Source organism: Chionomys nivalis, chromosome 13 (genome assembly GCF_950005125.1).
Source record: "Chionomys nivalis chromosome 13, mChiNiv1.1, whole genome shotgun sequence".
Classification (NCBI taxonomy): Eukaryota; Metazoa; Chordata; class Mammalia; order Rodentia; family Cricetidae; genus Chionomys; species Chionomys nivalis.
This window is the reverse complement of record NC_080098.1, coordinates 71750713-71775761: the sequence shown is the minus strand read 5'-3', so window position 1 is coordinate 71775761 and position 25049 is coordinate 71750713. Positions and strand designations below refer to the sequence as shown.

At 50.6% G+C, this 25049-nt stretch overlaps 1 protein-coding gene across 1 annotated transcript in view; it reads left to right on the top strand.

Moving 5' to 3' along the window:
• Klhl3 (kelch like family member 3) overlaps positions 1–23981 on the top strand; it is a 115070-nt gene extending 91089 nt beyond the window's left edge. The window contains exons 10-16 of the mRNA XM_057787487.1: positions 2057–2174; positions 2550–2747; positions 4660–4761; positions 7812–7940; positions 11400–11540; positions 13561–13704; positions 19325–23981. Coding sequence (XP_057643470.1) covers positions 2057–2174; positions 2550–2747; positions 4660–4761; positions 7812–7940; positions 11400–11540; positions 13561–13704; positions 19325–19353 — 861 coding nt within the window. The 3' untranslated portion in view covers positions 19354–23981. The remainder of the gene's footprint in view (positions 1–2056; positions 2175–2549; positions 2748–4659; positions 4762–7811; positions 7941–11399; positions 11541–13560; positions 13705–19324) is intronic.
• Positions 23982–25049: the final 1068 nt, after the last annotated feature.

Sequence of the window (25049 nt, the reverse complement as noted above, 5' to 3'; positions counted from 1 at the left end):
AACATTAACATCCCCATACCTACCCTGCAACCCCATGGATCTGCCCATGGCTGCCATTTAAACAAGATGTGGTGGGAAGAGATGTACAATCTGACTTTTCTCTGTAAAGGGTGCTGCTGTCTCCAAACTGAGGACTCTAAGCTGAGGCTTGCAGTAGAGGGGCATGAAGACTCGGTCTGGGAGCACTGCAGTGAGGCCTGTGTCCTGGTCTGGGAGCACCGCAGTGAGGCCTGTGTCCTGGTCTGGGAGCACCGCAATGAGGCCTGTATCCTAGTCTGGGAGCACCACATTAAGGCCCATGTGTCCTGATTTGGGAGCATCACAGTGAGGCCTGTGTCCTGGTCTGGGAGCACAGCAGTGAGGCCTGTGTCCTGGTCTGGGAGCACTGCAGTGAGGCCAGGCCTGTGTCTTTTGGTTTGCTTTGGAAGGGATTAGAGGTCAGTGACTCCTGATCTTGTAGTTTGTGACCTATATTTGGGTCAAAGACCCTGTGAACCAATTCTAACGAGCAGTGACCAATGACACGGGCAGCAGGGAGTCATTGTCACGCCTGACAATGTGTAATGCTTGTCGTTAGGCATTTCCTGTCCCTGAGGTTTGCACTCCTGTCAATGCACATGGCCGCATAGACGCTGTGAGGCAGTAGAAAGCACTGTGATAGTTCAGCGTGGCAGACATTGTTAATGGCATGCCATCAAGAAATTCCCACAGGCCAGGGGTCAAAACGGTGCTTCTCACTGCCTGAGTTCTGTAGAGCAGGGCTTTGGCATCTCCCGGGCCGTTTTGCAAACAGATCCTCAGACAAATACTGGACTTGCTAAACTGGAAATGGGGTTTGTGTGAGGACTGGCAGGTGGATAAGACAGGCTTCAGGTTGTGCTCAACCCCGTGGCTTAGGTTGGCTAACGGAGACGTCCACACGTCCCCACCTCTTAAGAAGGGTGTGGAAATGTCAGGAAGGGGTACTATCATGTTGGGGGCAGTGTGAGTTTGCCCAAGTTTATCAAAATATCCAGGCTACTGTTATCTTTGTCATTTTGACTCTTATTTATTTAATAGCATGAATAATGGCTCAAGAGCGTGGATGCCACGAGTCAGTACAGGTTCATTAACTCAGCGAGAACATGGCTTTCCTTTGGTTTAACACACCCTGCAGCAGAAATACATATGAATTGCTGTTCAAAATATACGCCCAAATATATATAACTAGAACAAATATTTCATAAACCAATACCCTGGCTGTGTATTTTCCGTGCTGTTCAATTTGATGTGTTCTGGTCACAACCCACTGAATTGGTTTCTGTGACTCCCGAATGAAGGGCAGCATGCAGGGGGCAGCGTTGATGATGAGGAGAAGCCATGGCAGCCTCCCCTCTGGATCAGGTGGCCTTGGGTTCCCCTGCCTGCTCTGCCTCCCATTGCTGAGTGACCTCTGGCTGTTTACATGTGTTTTCTGAACTTCTTTACATCCCTCATCTGTCAATCACTGACAAGCAAATAACAACACACTTCGTGTGCCTGGCTGTGTTAGATACGGCCTTCCCCCTGGAGGGGAAATGAAAGCCCTTTGGGCACCGTTTTCCAGAGCTGTCAGTCACTTAACTCGATAACCGCCATGAAGCAGTGCTTCAAAAATATTTTTTTTTCTTTACGCAGGTACTGGGTACCCTCTGCAGTCCAGATACTCAGAAAAACTTATGAGTAATATAGTATCCTAAAAATGTACCCAGTATCTGGGCTTCCCACCCCATATACATTTGTTTGCCTCAAAGTAAAAATCATGTTCCTCTGCCTCCATCTTGTGCGTACTGAGATTGTATTAGATGCATTCCTTACTGCGGCGTCACCCAGAGAGGGCGTGTTTGCAAAGTGTGGGCCTATCTGTGGTGCTTGGCTGTCTTTCCTTGAATATGTAACCGCCCTCAGTGACTAGGGCAGCATCTTTCTGTGTGTAACTCTGCAAACTGGCAGGCAGCGCGTGGACGGGCCACAGATTTGTCATACACTCCCGTGTGTGCTGGGCAGACCTAGTTAACATGTGCTTGTCTTTCTGGAGGTCATGATTGTGGTTGGTGGCCAGGCGCCTAAGGCGATCCGCAGCGTGGAGTGCTATGACTTTGAGGAGGGCCGCTGGGACCAGATAGCTGAGCTTCCTTCCAGGAGATGCAGAGCAGGTAAGCGCCCCCAACCCACCTGAGTTCCAAGCAGCCTCTCCCCAGCTGCTCTCTGCCTTGTGCGGCTCCTTCTGCAGACTCCCCGCCCCTCCCCCCCCGCAGGTGTGCACAGCACATTGCTACTGCTTACTCTGAGGTCAGCTCTTACATGCTTGTGAGTTTAAACCAATTCACGAGTTTACTCAAACCAGGCAAAGCTAGAGAAACAAATAGGAGAAGAAATCGGAGTTCCATAGTTCCTCACAGATACCTAGAGCTGGAGGTGGCCTTCCATCTGGAGTCGGTTGTAAGCCCACCTTGCTTCCTTGACGTCAGACATCAGCTTGGGCAGGCGGCCCTCTTCTGACTCTCACGCTTTGTTTCCTCCCGTTTCAGGTGTGGTGTTCATGGCTGGCCACGTATATGCCGTGGGCGGCTTTAACGGTTCTCTGCGGGTGCGGACGGTGGATGTGTATGACAGCGTGAGGGACCAGTGGACGTCCATTGCCAGCATGCAGGAGCGCCGGAGCACGCTGGGTGCGGCCGTGCTCAATGACCTCCTCTACGCAGTCGGAGGCTTTGACGGCAGCACCGGTAGGTCCAGGGAGTGTTGCCGTACTCTTTTCTCTGGGCGGTTTTGCTTTGTTCGGTCAGTTCTTGGGCTAGCCTCTGGCATTTGCAGCAATGCCCCAGGCATGAACCCCTCGGACTCAGTGAGCTCTTCTTCACTGTCAGGAAATACTGACGTAATCTTCACAGAAAAGATACCTTGTGACTTACAGCGGTGCAGGTTCAAGTCCACAGACCTGTGTGGACCTGTGGTGAGGCCGTTCATCATGGTACAGTGATGTTCATACATGGAACTGCTCACATCACTAGCCGGGAAGCAACAGGAAGGCCTCAAGGGTCCCCCAGGGCTAAGGACCCTCTCCCAATGGTCCCACCACTTCCACGGCACCACTACCCAAGAGCAAGACTTCATCATAAATGTCGGCCTCTAGGGCCTTCAGGATCCAAACTCCTAACTGCTGTCTGCCAGAAGCAAGCCTTCTTGTGGACCGAGTCCATATCTGCTCCATGATATGATGGGTTCTGAGGAGGTCCACACTCAGAAGGGCCCCTTCTCACCTCTCCTGTGCCTAGTAGCCTGTTTCCTCAGAGGATCAGACAGAGAAAGGGAGAGTGTCCTGCTGGAAGAGCCTCAGGAATCTAGACTGAGCACCTTACTGAGCCGTTGAAGAACCTGTGTCTTAAGGGGAAGGCACCTGGCTCTGAGCAGGCACCGTTGCTGGATTGGCCACTGCTCTTTCTATTGCCCCCAGAGGGCACCTCACTCTATTGCCCCCCAGAGGGCAACTCACTCTATTGCCCCCCAGAGGGCACCTCCCTCCCAGATTTTATCTCCCTTCAAAATGTCAACCTGGGGTCTGGAGAGAGCATGGGGCTGCTCTTCCCTAGAACACAGGTTCTTTTCCAAGCATCCATGTGGCAGGCGGCTTACAGCCGTGTATAACCTTGCGTTAGCTGCAGGGGATCTGATGCCCTCTTCTGGCCTCCATGGACCCCACACGTATGTGGTGCACAGACAGACGTGGAGGTGAACACCATACACATTCAGTCTGAACTGTTAGTGGGTTGTGACTTTGGAGAGACATTGTTATCTGTACTGACGTGGTCAGGTGGATGACTGAAGATGGTGACCCAAACTGCCATGATAGTCTTTGGCCTCAGGGAGGGAAAAGCTGAATTTATTTATTTATTGAACACCTCTCTGAAGGCTCTTCAGTGAGTGTGGTCTAGGATGGGCACTAGGGATTATTTCAGCAGGATTTGCTTACGGTGCCTGTGAAGGGGGGTTTTGTTGTATCCAGAGAGGAAACACGGAGTCCAGGGGCCACTGTTCCCAACTCGGTCTGACTGTACATGGATACCGGGGCCAAATTCTCTAAGCTCCTCTTGGCTTTCCCCATGATAACCTTAGAGCGGTTATAACTCCAGATAGGGCATTTGTGTCCTTGGTAGCAAGAAGCAGGAAGGGGTCGCCTTGTATCAGAAATGAGAAAGCCATCCTAGAAATTCCCCCCAGATTTCTACTTAGGGCTCAATAACGCATTGCTGCAGGGGATCTCGGGAGGTACATTTTTAGCCATCCAGCCTGTAAAGTGGGAGAAGACGTGGGAAAAGGGATCCGGACTGGTGCTCAGTGAGACATCCTCGGGCATTTACTTGGGATCGAAGGTTCCATTCTGTAAATTTGATGTGTGCATCTATAGCGCACTTCAGGTGTACCCCTTGCTGTCACCAGATTCCTGATATGTCATACCTTGGTGGTCAGTGGTCGCCTTATGTCGCCTGAGGAGTCACCATAGCCACATGATAGGCAGAGGCGTACCAGGCTGAACATCGAGTCTGTAGTCCCACCTTGGCCCCTTCCTGGCCTCACTGTTCCTCATAGAGCAGGGTGAGGCCCACGGCTGTAGGAATTTCATGATTCTCTTCTCCCTAGGTCTGGCGTCAGTAGAAGCCTACAGCTACAAGACAAATGAGTGGTTCTTCGTGGCCCCAATGAACACACGGCGGAGCAGCGTGGGAGTGGGTGTTGTGGAGGGTAAGGAGGCAGCAGAGGGTGGTGGCTGGCTCTGCCCTAACCTGTGGGTCTTGTCCTGAGTCCAGCATTGTGCTTGAAGCTCCTTCTATTGTGACTCCATTATCCAAGTCACTGGTCTGAGTTCGGTCCCACTGTCTCCAGTTAACAGACAAGGAGGGCTAGGACTCAAGAGGGCTAAGAAGGGCTTCAGGAGGTCAGGAGAGAAAGAAGAGAGGCAGGGGAGAGTGACACCTGTCCCTTGGCCACCTGTCAGTATCTTTGCTAACAGTGGGGAATGGGAAGGAAGTAGGGAGCCCAGAGATAACATATACAGTCAGGTGCACATATAAAGCAAGGTCTGAGTTAGTTATGCTTGTTAATTCCCTGCTCACCTTCACGTGTTGCATGCTAACACGGCAATGGGGAAGGCAGGCTACTTTTCTTCAGGTCTGACACATCTCAGGTCGCAGGATAGACTTGGTGTGGGGTATGGCTCAGGCGTAAGGGAGTGGTGAGACCCGAGGCCTGACCAGACAATACTCAGAAATCTATAAAACATCTTTCTCTTCCTTATTCTCCCAAGCCCTCTGGAAGACCATAGATAGGTCTCAACTGGTAAAGCAGTCCTGGCGAGGGCCGATAAAGTGCTTGTATTATGACAGTCAACAGCAGAGCAGTCCTCAACCCCGGTCTTCTGACTCCTAATCTAGATCAGGAAACCATCCTCAAATGCTGATGGGTGCGCATGTGTGAGCTCGGTACCAATGCGGAGAGTATGAGTTGATTAAAAGTGTTAGAGATGATGGACCAATGAAGAGTTGTTAGTCTGCACTGATGTCTGCTCATCCAGATATGCATGGTTGCTTCATGTGCACCCATGAAGGCCTACACACGTACACCAACACACATATATATGCATACGCATACACAGGTACACATGTGTACACATGGACATATGCACACATGAGCCTAACATACAGTGAGGTGGTGTCTTCGTTTGTTTTCTGTGGCTCTGCTAAAACACTGGCCTCAAGCAACTTGGGGAAGGAAGGGTTTGTTTGGCTTATAGGTCACAGTCCACCATCAAGGAAAGTCAAAGCAGGAACCCGAGGCAAGAACTGAAGCTGAGACCATGGAGGGGAGCTGCTTACTGGCTTGCTCTCCATGCTCAGATACCACCTTCCTAGGGACGGCACCACCCACGGTGGGCTGGGCCCTCCTGCCTCAGTTTGCCATCAAGGAAATGATCCACAGACATGCCTATAGGCCAATCTGAAGGAGGCAGTTCTTCAGCTGAGGGTCCCTCTTTCAAGCTGATGAAAACTGACTAGCATAGACGATGACCGCCTTTTCTCCCAGCGTTTCTCAGCTGTACACTGTTATTAGTTTGAAATTTTCACTTGAAGGTATATTATCCCAGCATAACCATCTTGGCGAGGCCAGGATCCTGTCCCTCTCAGGAGGAACTGCTTCTCAAGGTCTCATTCTCTTGGTGGGACAGAAACTGATCGGTCAGCCAGATCCAAGAGCTCTGTCGGTCACCTTCTCCTTTCCCTTCTTGTTCTTTAGCCAGGAACATCAAACAATTGACCAGAGGTTAAAAATAGCAGGCCCTCGGGAATGCTCTCCAGGAGAGGCCTTGAGTGGCCCTTTGCTTCAGCTGGGACAAGGTTGAAGATCAGAGGAGGTGCGGATTTAAAATACTGCTGGGGACCAGGGCTTTTGCCGCTGTGCCTGCTTGAGGAAGTGCAGTTCAATAGCTGGCCCTGCAGGTGTAGCTCTGTTGGCCGTGGGCTGCCTCAGGGCAGCAGAAAGTGTTTCTAAGAATGTGGAGGAGAAACGGGAGTGGGCTGTGCCTCACAAGGGTTTGAAGATTCAGCTCTCTCCTTCGTCTTGTTACCTCACTACCAAGATTATGCAGTCTGAGTGACCCCTAAGAATTGCAGGATAATTTACTACTCACTGCCTGGAAGAACCACTCATAAGACAAGGTACAGTGTGGTCTGGAGTGTAGACGGACGTGCTCAACAGAGGAGATGGCGTGTTACAGAGATGGGACCACACGAGCCAGCACACAGTGTCACTGGCCTGGGACTATAGGAGCCAGTGCACAGTGTCGCTGGCTCCCGACCACACAAGGGAGCAGTGTCAGCAACCCGGGACCACCAGAGCCAGCACACAGTGTCACTAAACCAGGACCATAGGAGCCAGCACACAGTGTCGCTGGCTCGGGACCACACAAGCCAGCACAGTGTCAGTGGCCCCGGACTACCTGAGCCAGTGCACAGTGTCAACAGCCTGGACTCTGGAGAGGTTACTGAATATATTTCTTTGTCAGCTTTGACTTTGTGGATGAGGGGCTGTGGATGAGATCTTTTTGAGAAAGATCAATTGAAAAGACTCAGAGAGAAAAGATCCTGCGATAGCGGAATTGCTGGACCAATAGCCCTGATGCTACGGCATTGTTTGGACCTAAGGAGCTAACAGCATAATCATGGATTTTTGAATCTTAGTTGTACCCACCGTATTAGGAACTGATATATTGACCCCAAATCCTTGATTGAGTAATTCTGTTAAATAGATTTGCCCATGCCTTCTTTTGCCTGTGCTACCAGCCAGAGTTTTTGGAGGTGTGACCAGGCTCTGATTCTCTCCAAAGAATATTCTCCCATATTCTTCTTGCTTGTCATGGTGAGCCTAGAGCCAGACAGTTGGGGGTGTGATCATGTCTGAGAGCCTTATAGCTTCTAGCACCGCATGCTTTAACCTAGTTCTCCAAGAAAGACTACTTTGAACCTCAGTGATGCCAGGCGAGTCTTCTGTGCTGGCTGGGTACCTGGGCCCCTTTTTAGAAAGAGCTTCAGCATCACTTCTCAGTATCTCAGGGCTTCAGAGCAGAGAGAAGGTAGAAACGTGAGGGAGATATGCCCCGTGTTTGGAGAATAAGCTGGGTCCACTGAGAACTCTGAATGGGCAAAGGTACCTCAGTGGGTTAAACACGGAGCGCCAGCCGAGCCGCTGCTCCAAGTCAGTGCCACCGCCACCATCCTCAGCCACTTTGTCTATTCCAGGGAAGCTGTATGCTGTCGGGGGTTACGATGGGGCTTCCAGGCAGTGCCTGAGCACTGTGGAGCAGTACAACCCAGCCACCAACGAGTGGATATATGTGGCAGACATGAGCACCCGACGCAGTGGCGCTGGTACGTGAGGGCCTTGGGGTTCGGGAGAGTTCTGGGGTTCGGGAGAGCTTTGGGGTACAGAAGAGCCTTGGTGTACAGGAGACCATTGGGGTACAGGAGACCGCTGTGTGTGCATGCTGTGTCTACTTTCCTCATGGCTGGGACTAGAGACAGACAACGGAACTGCACCTTACTTTCCCGCATCCCTTCTCTTTTCCTTTGGTAACCCCACCCCTACACCTACAGCTGTGCCCACACAGGGATCTGCCTTTCCCAGGGATTCCTTGATCAGTAGAGAAGGGGTGATGTCTTCCATGTCTATTACTGCTGGTTTCTGTTTTAGACAACTGTTCTATGACCCAGGCAAACCTCAAGCTCACCAATAGCCCAGGCTACACCAGGGCATCCCTTCTGTTTGTACATGGACCTACGTCTCTGGAAAGTCCAGGCCTCTGTGAGCCAGGCGCTGTCATGATACAAACATTCCCCCTCTATCCTCTGAAGCTCACTCTGCAGCCCAGGCTGACCTCAGACTTACAACCTCCTGCTTCAGCCTCTGCGTGCTGGGATGGCAAGGCGCACCTGGCCGAGGCCTTTGTCTTCTTACTCCCCACCTCAGCCCTAAAAGGCTTCCGCATACTGATTTGACCTCAGAGGTGGATCACTTTGTCCAAGTATAGAATTAGAAACTTTCAGTTAGAATTCCCTCTCCAGGGTGAGGCTTTTTAGTCCTCAACCAGTGAGCATCATCCCAGTGAGGAAGGGCAGGTGCCGCTGCCCTGACAAGCCCAGCTTGCCTGCCTGAAGCTGGTGTCTTGGGAGTTAAAAGCCAGCATCACAGCGTTTAAGGCTGGAGCTAAGCCTAGGTCCCTTTCCCTACTTTCCCTTGCTTTGTTCCTTCCTCTCCAACATGGTGAGAGAAAGATTTCCCAAATGACTTTCTGCTTCTTCTGTGTGGGGAAGTCCAGGAGCTCAGGAACTGCTCAACAGCCCCTTCCCCTCTCCTTTGTCTCCTCCACCGTCTCAGGGGCTCACTGTCTGGGGGAGCAAGCGAGGCCTTGGCCATAGTTCCTGGGGGGCTCCTGGAGACTGAGCTGATTCTCAGTTTGGGGCTGGTGGGAAGGCGGTATGATTCCTGAGACGAGAAACCACATACTCTCCGTAGAGTTACCTGTGTTCGTTTTTTCTCCGCTGCTCCATCTACTCCTGGAGACTGGATTATGACATCATATATCTCCATCCTTAGCATCCTGTAAAAATTAGGCTGTTTACATTTGTTCTAAAGAGAAGTTTTGTGTACATACTGATGGGCTGTGAAGTTGAAAGTTGGAATGATTCTATTTTAGAAGCATGTTTTTGGAGTTCTTTTGGGAAGCTGTCTCTGCTAATCCTGACAACTTGGCCCCCCATGAATGAAGTCAAAAAACCTGAGCTTTAGAGCTGAGTGTGCTTGACCTCATCTTGGGCAACCTCCTTCGCCATCTTTGGCATTTAATACCTCAGCCATGCCATGCGTGGGCTGCCTCCATCCTCAAAGGACCAGCTCCATTCATAAGTCCTGTGATTTCCCCTCCCTTGCCCGATCATTTAGTAATTATAGCTTCTAGCACCTTCTTTGTACCTTCTAAAAATCCAAATGGTGACTTGGGGCATGGCAGCAAGTGCTAAAGGCCTATGTATATAGAAACAGGCCGACAGAGGGCACTGAGGCAACCCACAGCAGAGCCAGGGATGACAGCCTAGCTCAGTGTACCGAGACAACCCACGGTGAACGAGGGACAAGAGCCTGACACAGTGCACCAGGATAACCCACAGTGGAGCCAGGGATAGCCTGACATTGTGCACTGAGACAACCTCTGGTAGAGCCAGGAATAACCTGACACGGTGCCCCGAGACAACCCGTGGTGGAGCCCTGCAGCTTCGGCCATGCCTGTGGCGATGTCTTTTCCCCACCAGTTGCTGGGGCAGAAGTCACCTGGCCCATCCTTGGCTAGAGGCCCTAGATGATGTCATTAACTGCTGCTTAAGTTTCTTGGAGGGCCAGCGACCTTGACTTGAGATGAGCTTTGTGTTCGGAGCTCTCTGGAGCCCTGTCCTCAAATTCCTTTCTCTGTGGGGCCTGTCCCGGATTCCTTTGTTCAAAGCTTCACTATACTAACAGTTGTGGACGTGTCATCTCTAGGGCTGGGAGCCCGTGTGCTTGTCATGGTGGGTGCTTGTGAGAGCCAAAGATCTGGAGACCAAAGGCTCTGTACTGCTGCTGCCCGAGCCCAGTGTGGCTCTCCATGGGTTGAGGGCGGTGGAAGAGTTGCTAGGACAGCATGAGCAGAGATGGACATGGTGGTGGAACAGGGCATCTCAGGGTCCTGGAGGTGCCAGCCGCTGCTGACCCCGGAGGAAGGGAAAGCGAAGCAGCTTGGCGCCTACTGATTTTCCGAATCTCACAACCTGATGCCAGCCATTGTTGGCTCAGCAGCACCATCTGCTGCTAGTTTAGGGCAACTGCTGGGAACCACTGGCTGCCCTGCATAAACAACCACAGGCTGGATCTGACATCTTGTCCTGTAGGTGTTTATCTGCTGAGAGACCACCAGCATCAGCAGCCTCGAGCACAGGCCAGGGCAAGACATCAGCTGTTCTCGGCCTCATGAAGTCTGTAGTCTCCAGATCCAGCCCTGGACCCACAACCTGGCTGCACGTCCCATTCACTGAGACACTCTTTTGGACTTCTGACCAGTGTCTCTGGGACTAAGGCCCCAGCAGAAGGGATGCAGCCTGTCCCGTCCCGACAGGACCTCTGAATCATCCCCACTCCCTTCCTCCAGGAATGCGAGAGAGAAAGGGTCACCCAGAGGGGATGGCAGAGTGCAGGTCTAGGTGTCCCAGTCTCCAGGTCAGCTGCTCTCACGAGGTGCCCCTTTCCTCCTCTGTGGCCTGTGTCTCCCCTGGAGAAGTCTGATGCCTTCTGCCATAAAAAGAAGATGGGCTGAAGGACCAGGCTGGCAGCGATGTCTCCCCAGTGGTGACCTCAGTGACCCTGCTACCGAGGCGGAATAATAAGATTGAAGGAATCTTATTATTGAATAATAAAATTGAAGGAAAACAAGGCAGTGTGGAAGGGGGAAACGGGAGTCATTTTACTTTTGAGAAACAGCCACTTCCCACATCTTAGCGGATTTCCTTGACTCATCTCTTTGTTACCCCATGTATATGTATACACACACACATATTTACATCGTAAAAGCAGAAATGGGGTCACGTTGGCTTTGTATCTCAGTGTTTCCAAGCTGCCCGTCCTACAAGGAGCCGGGAAGCATCTCATTGTGTTTGCACTGCACATTAGGACTGAGGTCCAGGGAGAGAGAACTTGCTCCCCAAGTCACCCTGCTGGTGATGGCTGTTCAGGACTGGACACCAGGCCTCTTGGTTTCTGGTTCTTCTAGCAGGTCTGAGGCTGGGACTCTGTGCTCTGTCTTTCAGGCGTTGGGGTGCTCAGTGGACAGCTGTATGCCACCGGGGGCCATGACGGACCCTTGGTGAGGAAGAGTGTCGAGGTTTACGATCCCGGGACAAACACCTGGAAGCAGGTGGCAGACATGAACATGTGCCGGCGTAACGCAGGTACCGCGACTTCTCCTCTCAGGGCCACAGCGCGTTCCTCCCCGGAGGTGATTGCTCTGGATGACAGGAAAGGGGCAGGGTTGCCAGAATTTGGAGCTGAGCCTGTGTCCTGAACGTAAGTGAGGCCATTTGCCTCATAGCCTCAACATTAGGAGGAGGGAGACCTGGACCCCAAAGGCTGGCCATAGGACCTCCCCAACCCTGAGACTCAGAACCAACCCTTCTCCCTGGTGGAGGTGGATGCCTAGATTCCGCAGGGCCCTGTCCGGTGGCTAGGCCTGTAGCCTTGTAACTGCGTGGGCCTAAGCCAGACGGTGGTGCTGTGCTGTGTTTTCTCAGCCAGCGTCAGACTGATCCGGCCTCGTACTTCACAGGGTCCAAATTCCTTCCCGGCAGGGGAACCAGACCCTACCTAACCCTCTAGTGTCCTTCCTTTACTGTCCTTGTATCCCTGTCCCTTTGCTCTTTGAATCCTTCCTGTAGGAACAACCTGCCCCAGTGTACTCAGGGTCAGTGTCCTGGGGCCTGACAGCCCGGCCACGCTGTTTCCCCCTGTGACCTTGTTTTGAGTTGTGCCCTGCAGTGCTGACCTTGCTCTGGGCTCCTTTGCCCTGGGAAAGGGTAGGTTAGCTTCACCCCCAGCCGGACTGATGGGAAGGCACTGCCAGGTAGACTTGTCTCCTTTATTCTCACGTTACCTGCTTGCTAAACTCAGTGTGGCCGACTTGTCGGAGGCTTAAACAGAGGGGCATTACCACTTGGCTCGCGGCCTGAGCCTGTTGTGAGTGCGCTGGCATTTGGCCTTCAGCCACGCGAACAAGGAATTCCAGAGCCTGTAAGGCAAGCCTGCCTGCAGTCTGTGAATTCAGTTATAGACATGGGCATGTATAAACACTCACACCTAGGTATTATTTATATAATAACATGTGGATCTTACCACAGTACTACTTTAAAACTTGCTTTTCCATTCCTCATCCATGTCTAATCACAACACTACATGTATCTCGTATCTTCATGCTCTCATTTAACATGGCTATATCATAGTTTACACAATTAATTATTGAATACTTCATTTTCCATGCTACTTGTAATACTGTAGTTACTATAATTGATCCTAATGGTTGAGTCAATGTACACATTTAAAATGATTTCTCTAGAAGAAAAAGCCAAAAGTAGAATCTTGAGACAGGGAAGAACCTGTTTGTTTTCTTTCATGTACATCTGTGCTCACGTGGGCAGGAAGGCAGCACACTTTCTGCTCGCAGCAGCATTGAGAGTATCTTTAATCAGCGTTGCTGGTTACTGCTTTTAAAAGCATCAGAAATAAATGTGTTTATAAAAAAAAAGCAGAAGCAAACATTATCTACTGGACTATGTGTTTTAAGGTCTTGAATAACATCTCCCTGCTCCTCTGTCCTGCTTCATGAGGCCTTGCCATCAAACAAGCTCACTCTGAGTTAAGAATGAGAAAGGATTTCCCAGCCTGAGTTGAATCCAGATGTGCCTGGATTCAGATGTTCATCTTAAGAGGGGTTAGGGGCACAGCCATTAACAGCATATGGGGTGGACACAACATGTGTCTCAGCTGGGAAGACTGAAGGTGCAGAGAAATGGGAGTGTGTGGAATCTTGTCTTCCCTAGTTCAGGCTGATGGGGAGGGCTGCATGACCCACAGGGAGACCTGTGCCATCTCTCTATAACATTCCCACAGGGAGAACCCGCAATGCTAGCTCTATAATGTGGCAGCCCCTGGGGGAGGAGGGCACAGTGGGAGCATCTGTAGGACCACATAGTAATAAAAGCTCCCCAGTGAGAGCAGCGGCCTCCATAGAAAGGGGACCCTCAGAGCCCAGTGGCTGTGCCCAGCATGCTCCTCCATTGAGTGGACTCAGACCTCCAAGTGGCTTCTCTGCTGGGCAACAGGAAATGGGAAAGAGCCTGCAGGGCTCGGGCATCAGCTGCCCTTGGCTCCTGGTCTCAGGTGCTCCCACTGAGCCTGTGCCTTCTGCTTGGTTTCCAGGGGTCTGTGCGGTGAATGGGCTCCTGTATGTGGTTGGAGGGGATGATGGGTCCTGCAACCTGGCTTCCGTGGAGTACTACAACCCGGTCACTGACAAGTGGACGCTGCTGCCAGCCAACATGAGCACCGGAAGGAGCTACGCAGGTCAGTGGGGTCTCTTCCAGGGACCACCACACCAAGAGCAGGAACGGCATGGGGGATGAGCTGGCTTAGCCGGGAATAGAGTTCCTCCTGCAGGGCTGAAGGCAATTGTATCTTCACTGTGTGCTCAGGATAGATGCTGCTAGTTAGTATTTCCCCCGTGAACCTGGATGTAGCTGTGCAGAAGACTTCATGTCATATTCCAGGGGGTCATGAACCTGAGCCGTGACCTGCCTTGGTCATGCTTGGTTCACTCTGTGCCAGACATGTGGGTGGGAGAGCACCGTTCTTGCTCATTAGACATTAGGTTTGCTAGACCTGTCTGCACAGATGGGAAACACCAGATGCTTATACAAGATTCCCGTGAACTGTGAATGGGGTGCTTCAGGACAGAACGGCCGGAAGAACGGCCATCAGGGACGTGTTCTCATTCTCAGGAGATGGGTTGCAATCTCGCACACAAAATGCCCTTTGTTGTGTACTTTTGATGCTAGGTATTATCTTCTTGTTGTGACAACTTCCTGAGAGGGACTACATGTGTGTGTGTGTGAGTGTGTGTGTGTATGCGTGTGTGTATATATGTGTGCATATGTGTGCATATGTGTGTATATGTGTGTGTATGTGTGTGAGTGTGTTTGAGTGTGTGTATGAGTGTGCTTGTGTGTGTACATGTGTGTGTATGAGTGTGCTTGTGTGTGTGTATGTGTGTATCCATCTGTGTGTGTATGTGTGTGTTTGTGTATGTGTGGAGGACCAGGGGGAAGGAAGGGGTTGTCTTGTCTCCCAGTTTCAGGGATTTCAGTCTACTGCCTCTTGGCTACTTTGTTTCTGGGTGAGGCTCAGCATGTAGAGATGATATGGACAGCATGCGGGACAATGGTGCCTCCAGTTCCCGGGCAGCTCGGCAGCAGAGACTGGAGAGGGTCGGGTCTGAGACCCCTTCGATGGCATACCTCCTGCCACTCGCTCCTCCACCTCCTAGAACTTCTAGCAGCTCCCATAAAATCTCCACCAGCTGGGCTCCAAAGCTTTACAGGAGAGTCTGCAGGAGCTGTGTCCTGTTCCGACTCTAACCCCTCCCTGAGCTGTGAGCCAGCGCAGTAGGTACGGTGTGTGCTCCCTCTCACCTTCCCAACAGCCCTCGGGCTGATGGGACTTCATCCTCGATTTCACCAAAGGTCAGCCACATTGCTAACAAGCGTGCACCAAAGTCAGAGTTCAAAAGTAGGTCTGACTTCTAGCTAAGCCACACCCCTTCTACTGTCCCTGCTCAGGCTGAGTAAAGGGGCTGGGGGAGTAATGGGCAGACTGAGGGGTAATGGGCAGACTAGGGTAATGGGTAGACTGGGGGGTAATGGGCAGGCTGGCGTGTAAGGGGTAGACTGGGGTGGGGTAAGGGGCAGACTGGTGTAGAGACTCTTTCTTGTAGGGGGCAGTACCAAGTTCAGTACAGTGCAGGGCCATGAGTTGCTATTGGTCAGGGATCCTGAAGAGGAGAAGTAGAAGCCCAGCTTCTTATGTCTGGCCTGAACATTCAGATCCATGGACTTAATGTTTATTTACTGAGCACACACAGTGAGCCATCTGCTAATTATCCCAAATATTTAAAACTCATTATCTCCTGTCACGCACACCCTGGCCCCAGTGCTCCCCTCTTACTCCCGTTTCCCCCGAGAAAGGTCAGCTGTCAGCTCTTCCATCTTGTTCAGGTGTCCTGCGGGTGCCAAGGGCTCCCTGTCACCTTTCCCCACTGCCGTGCGTCTCTTTCACTGTCCCTCCCTCTAAGTCTTTCTCACCCTGTTACATTTTCCTCCACTAAGACATTGGAAGCATTTGATGCTAGAACAACCCTGCGCTCTTGAAGATCATCACCTTTTGTTTCTGAAACTGCAGAGGGAACAGGTCGTTTTGTAGGATGAGGAAGTGGGTGGGTTCCTCCGGCTCCACCTCTGTGTTAATGAGAAGTGGGTGGGCTGAGTGGGACCCATCACGATTTCACAGGCCTGCTGAATACTTCAAAGCCTCGCTTCACTGTCTGCCTACTCAGAACCGGTGGGAAGGAGACAATCAGGCCATTTTGTGCTCAAACCAACGAACCAAGTGAATGTGTTATTAAGGCAGACATAACTTATCAGGGCATTGATTATAATAGAATCTTGCTCTCCCCCTGAAAATGATAATACTTAATGATTGACATTAGAGAAATAATTAAATAATAATTAAGTAGTCTATGAAATATTTATTCAGTGGGTATATATTTTTTTTTAAAAATTGAAAATAGATTTTTTTTTAATACAGTAGGTATATTCTGGTTCTGATTTCCCCTCCCCCAACTCCTCCCAGCTCATCCCCAACTCCTTTGTTTTTAATATCTGGAGAAAATGCTTGTGCTTGAATGCTGGGTTTGAGGAGGACTCAGACTGTATGTGCCCGAGGGTGCCGAATGCTCAGGTCCTATCCCGGAGGAAAGGGAGCTTGGAGGGCTGTTATTCTTGAAGTGCAGGTTGGAGTCTCAGGTCTGCCACAAGCCTTGGGTCTCCGGGCGAGGCATTCAGCCTGACCGAACCTCCATTGGCTCAGTTGGAAAATGGGGATAAAATTAGATTGGGCCTCCAAGGACCTTTCAGAGACTGCAACGTGATACCGTGTGTATGGTTTGTGGCACGGTGCCTGGCATGAGCCACCACGAGTTAGCACGTTCCGGTTATTATTAGAGGCTGGGAAGGACTAAAGGGATGATGGCTGTTCTCTTTGAGGGAATAAAGGTTTCTCCTTTTTTTCTTCTGCATTTTCCATAGTGAGAGCATATTGCTTTTTTTTAATAAAAAAAAAGGCTCATATGAAAACACTACACGAAAACATCACGAGAGCCTGCTCTTTAGCAGGTATTGCTCAGTGAGAGAGGTATCTGAAGCACACGAGAGGCTGCCAAGGCCAGCTGGCACCTTTTGGTCTGGAGTCAAGCTCCGCCCGCCTCCAGGCTCTTTAGCCAGGGGTGAAGAGGGAGTGGGTATCTCAAGCAGTGTGTCTGTGATGGTGCGCCCTCCTATTCTTTAGCTTGTGTTTCCTTGACCTCACCTTCAGTCAGAGTATTTTATAGCTACAGAGGCATGTTAAAATAAATCTCCATGCCAGGCAGTGGTGGCATACGCTTTTTAATCCCAGACCTCGGGAAGCAGAGGCAGGTAGGCCCATAGTGGCATTTCATTTGTATTTTAATAAATAAAGCTTGCTTGAAGATCAGAGTGTAAACCAGCCCACCCCACTGTTCAGCCTTACAGACCAGGCAGTGGTAGCACACACCTTTAATCCCAGTAGCCACACTAGTAGCCATAGAACCCGGGCGTTGTGTGTCTTTAATCCCAACCCTAGAGAGGATTATAAAATGGGAGGAGACAGCTCTCACACACAGTTTTATTCTCAGATTCCTGGAGGCAGGATCAGCATTTCAGACTGAAGTTGAGGTAAGAGCCAGTGGCTGACTGCCTTGGTTTTTGGATCTTCAGGTTGAACCCCAATTTCTCTCTCTGAGTTTTTATTAGTCATGTTTCATGGGCCCCTGAGCTTGAAGCCAGCCTGGTCTACAGTGTGAGTTCCAGGATAGCTAGTACTACACAGAGAAACTCAATCTTGAAAACAAAATAAAACCCCCCAAAACAGAACAGAAAAAAACCTCTATTCCCACTCCCTTTCCTCCTCCCATTCCCTCCACACACCCTCCCACTCCACCCCCATCCAGTCCTCAGAGAGGGTAAGGCACATTGCTTTGAGGAAGGACCAAGTCCCTCCCTACTATATATAGGCTGAGCAAGGTGTCATCCAAAGAGAACAGGTTCCCAAAAAACCAGTATAAGCAGTAGGGATAAATCCTGGTGCCACTGCCAGTGGCCCTCAGTCTGCCCCAGCCATACAACTGTCAACCACATTCAGAGGGACTAGTTTGGTCCTATGCTTGTTCCTTCCCAATCTGGCTGGAGTTAATGAGCTCCCATTAGCTCAGGTGAGCTGTTTCAGTGGATGAACCCATCATGGTCTTGACCTCTTTGCTCATATTCTCACTTCTCCCACTCTTCAGCTGGACTTTGGGAGCTCAGCTCAGTACTCCGATATGGGTCTCTGCCTCTGTTTCCATCAGTTGCTGGATGAAGGTTTTATGGTGATATTTAAGATATTCATCAGTCTAACTACAGGGCAAGTCAAGATCGGGCCCCCTCTTCTCTATTGCTTAGGATCTTAGCTGGGGTCATCCTTGTGGATTCCTGGGAATTTCTCTAGAGCCAGGTTTCTTGCTAACCCTATAATGGATCCCTCAATCAATAAACCTCTTTTCTTGCTCTCATCTCTGTCCTTATTCCTTCTGGACTATCCCATTCCCTCAAGTTCTCATCACCCCTCCCCTTCTCCCCTTCTCTTGTCCTTCTACCCTCCCTTCTCCCCCGACCCCCATGCTCCCAATTTTGTCAGGCCATCTTGTCTGTTTCCACTTTCCAGGTGGATCTATATATGTTTTTCTTAGGGTTCACCTTAGTACTTAGCTACTCTAGGACCATGAACTATAGGCTCAATGTCCTTTGTTTATAGCTAGTATCCACTTGTGAGTGAGTACATACCATATTCATCTTTTTGGGCTGGGTTACCTCACTCAGGATAGCGTTTTCTAATTCCATCCATTGTATGGCACTTTTTGAGTTGTTATTTACTAGGAGGTTCCAGAACCCCGCCTGGTGCTGATTTCCACCAGGAAGGAGATGTATGGTCCCAGGCAAACAGCAGTGGACAAGCTGCTGTCACACCCCAGAAGGCTTGCCTTCCAGTCTCATTGGCTAGGACCGGGCAACGGGGCATTTGGGGAGCAGCCTAGCAGGCCGAGTGTGTCACTAGCTGGTGTGTATAGTGGAGAACAGCGTGCAGAAAGGATGTTGGCTTCTTCAGTCTCTAACATCTTCCAGATGGCCTCAGTGGATTACGGTGAAGCTTGGGTGACAGATGGATTTACAGAGTTAGGGCCTCAGTGTGGTTAAGTTTAAGAAAAGCAGTGACACACAGGGCGTTCTTGGAAAGTTTATCCATTTGGGAACTGAGCACTGGGTGAGGGTCTCAGTTCCATGACAGCAAGCAGTGTGAGAAGTCGCCTGCAGATGTGACAAGACTCACCGAAGACCACGGTACAGACCACCTCTGTAAGGGCAAGGCGTGTGCTGGAGTTTCTTTTTGTTCTTCCTCCCATGGAGTTGGTGTATTGTTCTTCATAGTTCATCCCAGTGACTTCTAAAAGTAGCAAAGTCGACCTACATCAGTCATCGCTTCTCCAGAAAATGATACCGATTAGGAACAGATGCCTCTGGGTCCTCAGTGAGGGGTGTGGGGGGTGTTAATCTGGGTGCTGTGGTCAGGAAGAGGAGTGGGGGTGTGTCTGCTGGCATGCGCTGTTTGAGACCATGCCTGTGGATTCAAATGTCCCGCCAGGATGTGGCTATCAGAGTGGAAACAGCCAGCTCCCGGCAGTGATAGCATGTGACCTTTCCAAGGGCTGTGACAGGGTATCACAGATTCCTGGACCCGCTGGGACTCCGATTAACTGTGGAGAAGCGAAGATGGTGACTTTGTTTCCCTTCCATGTCAGGTGTGGCTGTGATTCACAGATCCTTGTGACCCAGACTCCCACTGCCAGGAGGTGGAAGAAGGAGCGGGCACTACCTGTGACAGGAGCACCGAGCGGCGGGCCCATGACAACTGATGAGATTAACTGGGAGGCTCTGCAGTGATTTGAGAACCGCCCTTGCTGTCTTAGCAGGCCAGCCTTGTCCCTCTCAGTGTGGACACTGATGGTCCACCTTCTGCTCTGAGGTGCTTTGGTTTCTGCCCTAAGCAGTTGTGTTTCTTACAGCCCCACAAAAACTCCTTGGGCTTTTTGCATGTGTGTATGGGTGTGTGTGTCCGTGTGCGCATGTGTGTTTCTACAGGACAATGGAGAGAACCTTGAAGTGTGTGTGTATGTGTGTGTGTGCTTCTTCAGGACAATGGAGAACCTTAAAGTGTGTGTGTGCGCACGCGCGTGCACACGCATCCATGCGTTTGTGTTTGTGTGTGTGGAGGAACCATTTCAGTGAGGGTTGGGGCTGTATGAGTGTCTACTGGATTTCTTTACTACTGATCTTTCACGATGCTAAAACACCTACCAATGTCTTCTGGACTTGTCCCATGAGGACTCTCGACTACTGAAGCTGCTGCCTTTTGGGGTCCAGGCAGAACTAGGCAGAAGCAGCCCTTCAACCACGTCTGGGAATCATGTCTTGACTACTGCAGCCAGGTGGACTGCCTGCATCCTCCATGCACCTCTGGGGTGCAGCCTCATCCGGCCATTGCCAGTCACTCCCCCTCGGCTGCACTCTAGGAGGCGGATGAGAACTGTTTTGTCTTCACGTCTTGGCCTCCAGCCTTTGATGTCACGGATTCCAGGTTTGGAAGATTTTGTGTCTTTTCAGCAGGGAAAACAAACTCTTCAGAGAACCCCCAAGTAGAACTCTGGGGAGAAATAGACAAGAAAAAGCAAAACAAAACCCAGAAAAACCAAAGTGGTATGGATTTGTTCCCACCCAGAGAGGTCTCAGACAGGGACCCTGCTTCTGAGTGTTCAGAGGGCACCAATCCTATTTCTTATGCTTAATATGTAGGCTTACTTATTCATGGTATCAGTTCTCATGCGGATGACAAGTAAAAGGTCACCCCGCCACTAAACCCAGAGATAGGCTTGCCCCCGTGTTAGGTGGGGCCACATGTAACTCAGAGGGACGTGAATGGCTGGATCTGGCCATCGGCACTTTGTGATGATGGTCAGGGCTGTTTTTATGTCTTCCCTTTCTCGTGCTTCAAGGTCCATATCTGTCCCTCAGCCTCCCCAACACCTCTTCTTATTCTCCCCTTTGTAGAGGAGACAGTAGTGGGCCCAGGGCTGGAGATATTCCTCAAAGACACTTGTTTTTTTTAAAAATGAAAGCTTTGCTCAGCCACAGAGAAGAATGTCTCAGAGTGTAATGTCAAGCCCCTGGGGTGGTGTTTGGAGGCGCATGGAAGCGCACAGTAAGGGCTGGGGGGACGCGTTTGCTGCACAAACATGAGTTTGGTCTCAGCACTGGTGTAAAAAAAATCCAGCTACGGCAACATGCCCCTGGAGTCTCAGAGCTGGGAAGGCGGAGAAAGGCTGGTATCCCAGGCTTGGGGACAGCCAGCCTAGGCTAACCAGCAAGTCTCAGGACCCACGAAGAGTGTCTCAAAACAGGTTGTGTGGTTCCTGAGGACTGACATCAAAGGCTGATCTCGGGTCTCTGCACACACCCACTCTCCCCTTACACACAAAGAATCTCAAAGTCGTTTGAACTCTCCCTAAGCTAGCAAATTGCCTGTATCAGGCTTTTTGCTCTCGGAGGAGGGGAGACTTTGTGTCTAGAGAGCAGTCTCACACCCAGGGCGTGGAGTTTTGGCCTCTTGAAGTCAGAATCCATGTAGAGGAGACCATGGGACTTTATGAACTCAAATGCTGGACTTCTGCCACAAGTAGGCTCTTCAAAGCACAGCTACAGGGGGATGGCACCTCCTGCCCTTTGTGTTCCGAAGCCGGCTTCTCCCAGCGAGGCAACCACTGCGTGTATTTACTGAGCATTTAGTGTGCGCTCTTCCACAAGAGTAAAACCTTCCTTTCTAATGTTAAGCAGAAGTTAGGTGCCACAACACCCAGATAGTAGCCTTAGGGATAGTCAGTAGCTAGGATACCCAACTTTGGAGGTTCCAGAAGAAATGTCTCCCAAGGGATACAAACATTTCTTGGCAGATGTCCTGGTTCCCAGGAAGTTCTGCCTGGTCCCCTGCTAGAAAGGGGGTAGAATGCACCCCTGATCCCCTTCCTCCCTCTCCAGGGAATTCTGGGGACTTGTTTGAGGTGCGAGTGGTAAAGATAAGGTTGGGGACCAGAGTCAGATGTGCTGTTTGTACCAGCACTCCTTTTTTAGGTGAAAGGTAACCCCACCTCCTCCCCCACTCCCACCAAGAACTTAGACTTTTATACTTAGGGGTCGAGATGAGTCTCTTCCTGGAGAGAATCCCTCCTTCCATGGAAGCTGGCCAGCTGCGGTTTCTGCTGGAGTTTTCTCTGTTGGCGCCACCTTCCTCCCCCCTTCCTGCAGAGCGCAGCTTTTGCAGGCAAAGCTGCTAAGGGTTCCACTCATTCCACCCTCGTGCGTCCTTTCTCCTGGGGACTAGAACACTGGTGCGTCATCACCAAAAAGCCGGTCTGCCCTAGCTGCCCACAGATGCCGCCCCGAGACTTGTGTCGCACCATCCTCAGGCATCAGGTCCATGTCTCTCCACAGTGGGCAATTCAGACTCACTTTCAAGTTGGTGTTAGTCACGTGGCGGGTAACGTCCCCTCTACCCTGCCATTAGAGCAGCTGCCACTGCTAGTGAGCACAGCCGTGCCAGGGGCACATCTAAAATCTGACTGCAGTGGCCAAATGGAATGGAGACCCAAGGTCAGAAGCAGCTCAGACACCACTTGGATGCTAATTCGGACAATGTAGAAGTCAGTTTCTGAATCCCAAAGTTACTTCTCCTAAGTACCCAATAGCCTCTTCATCTAAAAACATGGCAGTATTATGCAAATGAAGTGACCTCATTTTTCTGCTATGCAATAAGAATTCTTAATTCTATCTCGTGACAAACCAGTTGCAATATCCCCTCAGATGCTTTCTTCGAGCTGTTCTACTTTGATATCTGTTGTGTAATGTTTGTATATCTCTGAGCCAGATCCTTTCAAAGATTGCCTTTTTATTTTGTAAAATCGAAGCTGCAGCTTTTTCAAGCTAAAGCTTTACTGTAGATATTTTTTATAGATAATTTTTTCATGATATTCGAATCGCTTTCTATTGTCCAATAACGAGATGCTATTCCGTGTGTCGCTCACCCTGACAGTGTGCCCCTGTAGCTTTTCTTATTTGGTTTCTCGCCTCTCGGACGCCTCCGTAGCTCCAGGTTCCTAGTGTTTTAGGGAGACCGTGGGATTCCAAGGCACAGCCACGGGGCTCCACCTTTCAGTTTCTAGGGCTAATGGTGAACTTAGCACTTGTCCGTCTATATCTCCTCCCTCTGTGTTTCTGAATCTGCAGGGCTGGGGCTGGGTTGGCCCACACAGTGGTGGCCCTCATCCCCTGGCACTGAGCCTGCCCTTTGGCCTACTAGGCTGCCCGGGCCCTGCAGGCCTTGCTTATCCTCGACTGTCTCCTGGTTTTTGGAGGTTTCTAGTGCTCGAGGCCTCTGCGGCTGGGTCCTGTCTCTTCGGGAAGCTTGCGTTGTCTGTACTTATTAAGAGGGAGTCCCTCATGAGCTCTGGGAAGAATGTGCTTTAACAGAAGCTCACACTGATTTTTTTTTTTCCTGAGCTGTCTCCATTCCAGGCTCTGTTTTGTGCATTTATCTGTACTAGGACTCTTGCTTCTCCTTTTTAAAATCTTAATTTATTATTTTTGGGATAGGTGCCATTTAAAATGCCTCTATGCTTCTTCCTGTTTGCACCTGGTTGGATCGAGTTGGGAGGCTGAGCAAACTCATTCAGCTGGACAGAGTGTCGAAGGCTCTGATGCATAGAAGCAAGGAAGTCAGAGTGGTTTCAGTAGGGTTCCCCCCCCCCATGTGTGTGTGTTTGCACTACTTAGGCCCCCCCATGTTCAGTTATATTGTTTATCTACTGACCAAGCAGAGAATCCAGCAGCACTTCCAACATAGGGGGACAGAAGAGGCTTCTTCTGTGTGGGCAATCACAGCCTTAGAGGCCCTGCGCAGCCTTTACCACGGGATTCAGCGACTCCTGGATGTAGTGGCAACCACGGCAGGAATGCATGGGGCTGTGGCATTTGCAGGGATAAATGGGCCCTGTGCTGTTCTTGCCTTCGGTTATTAGATTGTAAATGATTTCCCTCTTTTGGTGGTAATAAAGGACCTTGGTTGGACTTCTTGTTTAATTTGTATATGATGTGTAAAATACTTTCTTTGAAAGAAAACTCAAGACACAGACTGTGTATATCTGTGTGGATGTCCTGGCCTGAGCTTGATATGAGTCACTGGCACAGGCCCATGGTCTGATTTACTGTTTTCTGCATGAATGTCAGGGACTGAATATCTCGTAAAAGAACACTGGTCACGTGATCAAAACAGCGAAAGCCGAGAAACATTCCCCCAAATGTCTTACTTTAATAGGGTCCCATTCCAGTTCCCCACATTGTACAACTGTACATGGCATTTCAATAAAAGCGGAACTGTACAAACATCCTCGGCTTCATTTCTGCTGCATAACATCTCTTATGTCTCGAGTACGTAAAGGGCAGACTCCTCCCCACACAATCAGGTGGAAGAATTTCCCTTCAGAACCTGCTGCACACGGCCCTGAACTCTGACTTCTGTCACCTGGCCCCAGCACCGTGCAGGCCCACAGAGCCCTTTCCTAGAGGAGGCAGTCCTCTAGAAGGTGTTGGTGTGGGCAGTGACCAGTGCAGTGTACCACGCCTGTCTGCGCTCCAGCGCTACCATACAGTTCGCGAGTTTTGGGAAGGGGCTGGAGGTTGAAACACAAAGACACACAGACAGAGAGACAGAGACACGGACCTCTAGTCACTGGTAAGAAGCCCTTTATTCAATAGCACCATGGAGTCTTATATACCCAATAGTCAGGTGGGCCAACAGGTGAAAACCTCATCCTCTAATCCTCAAGGCAAGGCAACACGTACTCGTGAAGCAGAGCTGGTAAACAACTTTGACACAGCTTTCAGTAACTCAAATCAGAAGGAAAGTAAAGATCTCTAGCAGGGAAGAGCAGCTGGAGGCCAGGACTCCAGGTCCCAACAGACGGCGTAGTTGCTGGGATCTGGGGCTGGAGGAGGCGATGGCTGACTGTTCTGACATCACTCCTAAAAGCTGAGCTGTATCTCAGGCATGTGGAATGCTTGGCTTGGTGGTGGTCTCTCATAGCCATCTGCCTGCTGACGCGGATGTCCCTCTGGATAAACACCGCGCGGTTCTAGGCTCTTCAGATTGTCAGGGGCTCTGTCTCATAAGAGGTAACAAATAGACATCCGGGGTCCAGTGCTTCCTTGGCACTCAGAAAGACTGTAAGGATGGAGGGAAAGCCAGCAAGTTGGATGGCTGGCCCTCTACCCCACACTCCTTCCTCCTGGCTTCTGCTTTGGTCTCCCTTCTGTTACCCCTTGAGGATGAGTGGAGGTTAGGAGGTTGAGTCTCACCACAGCCCTCTGAGTCACGAGCAGGAACTTAATGCCCCTTGGAGATAGAGGACCAAACGGGAA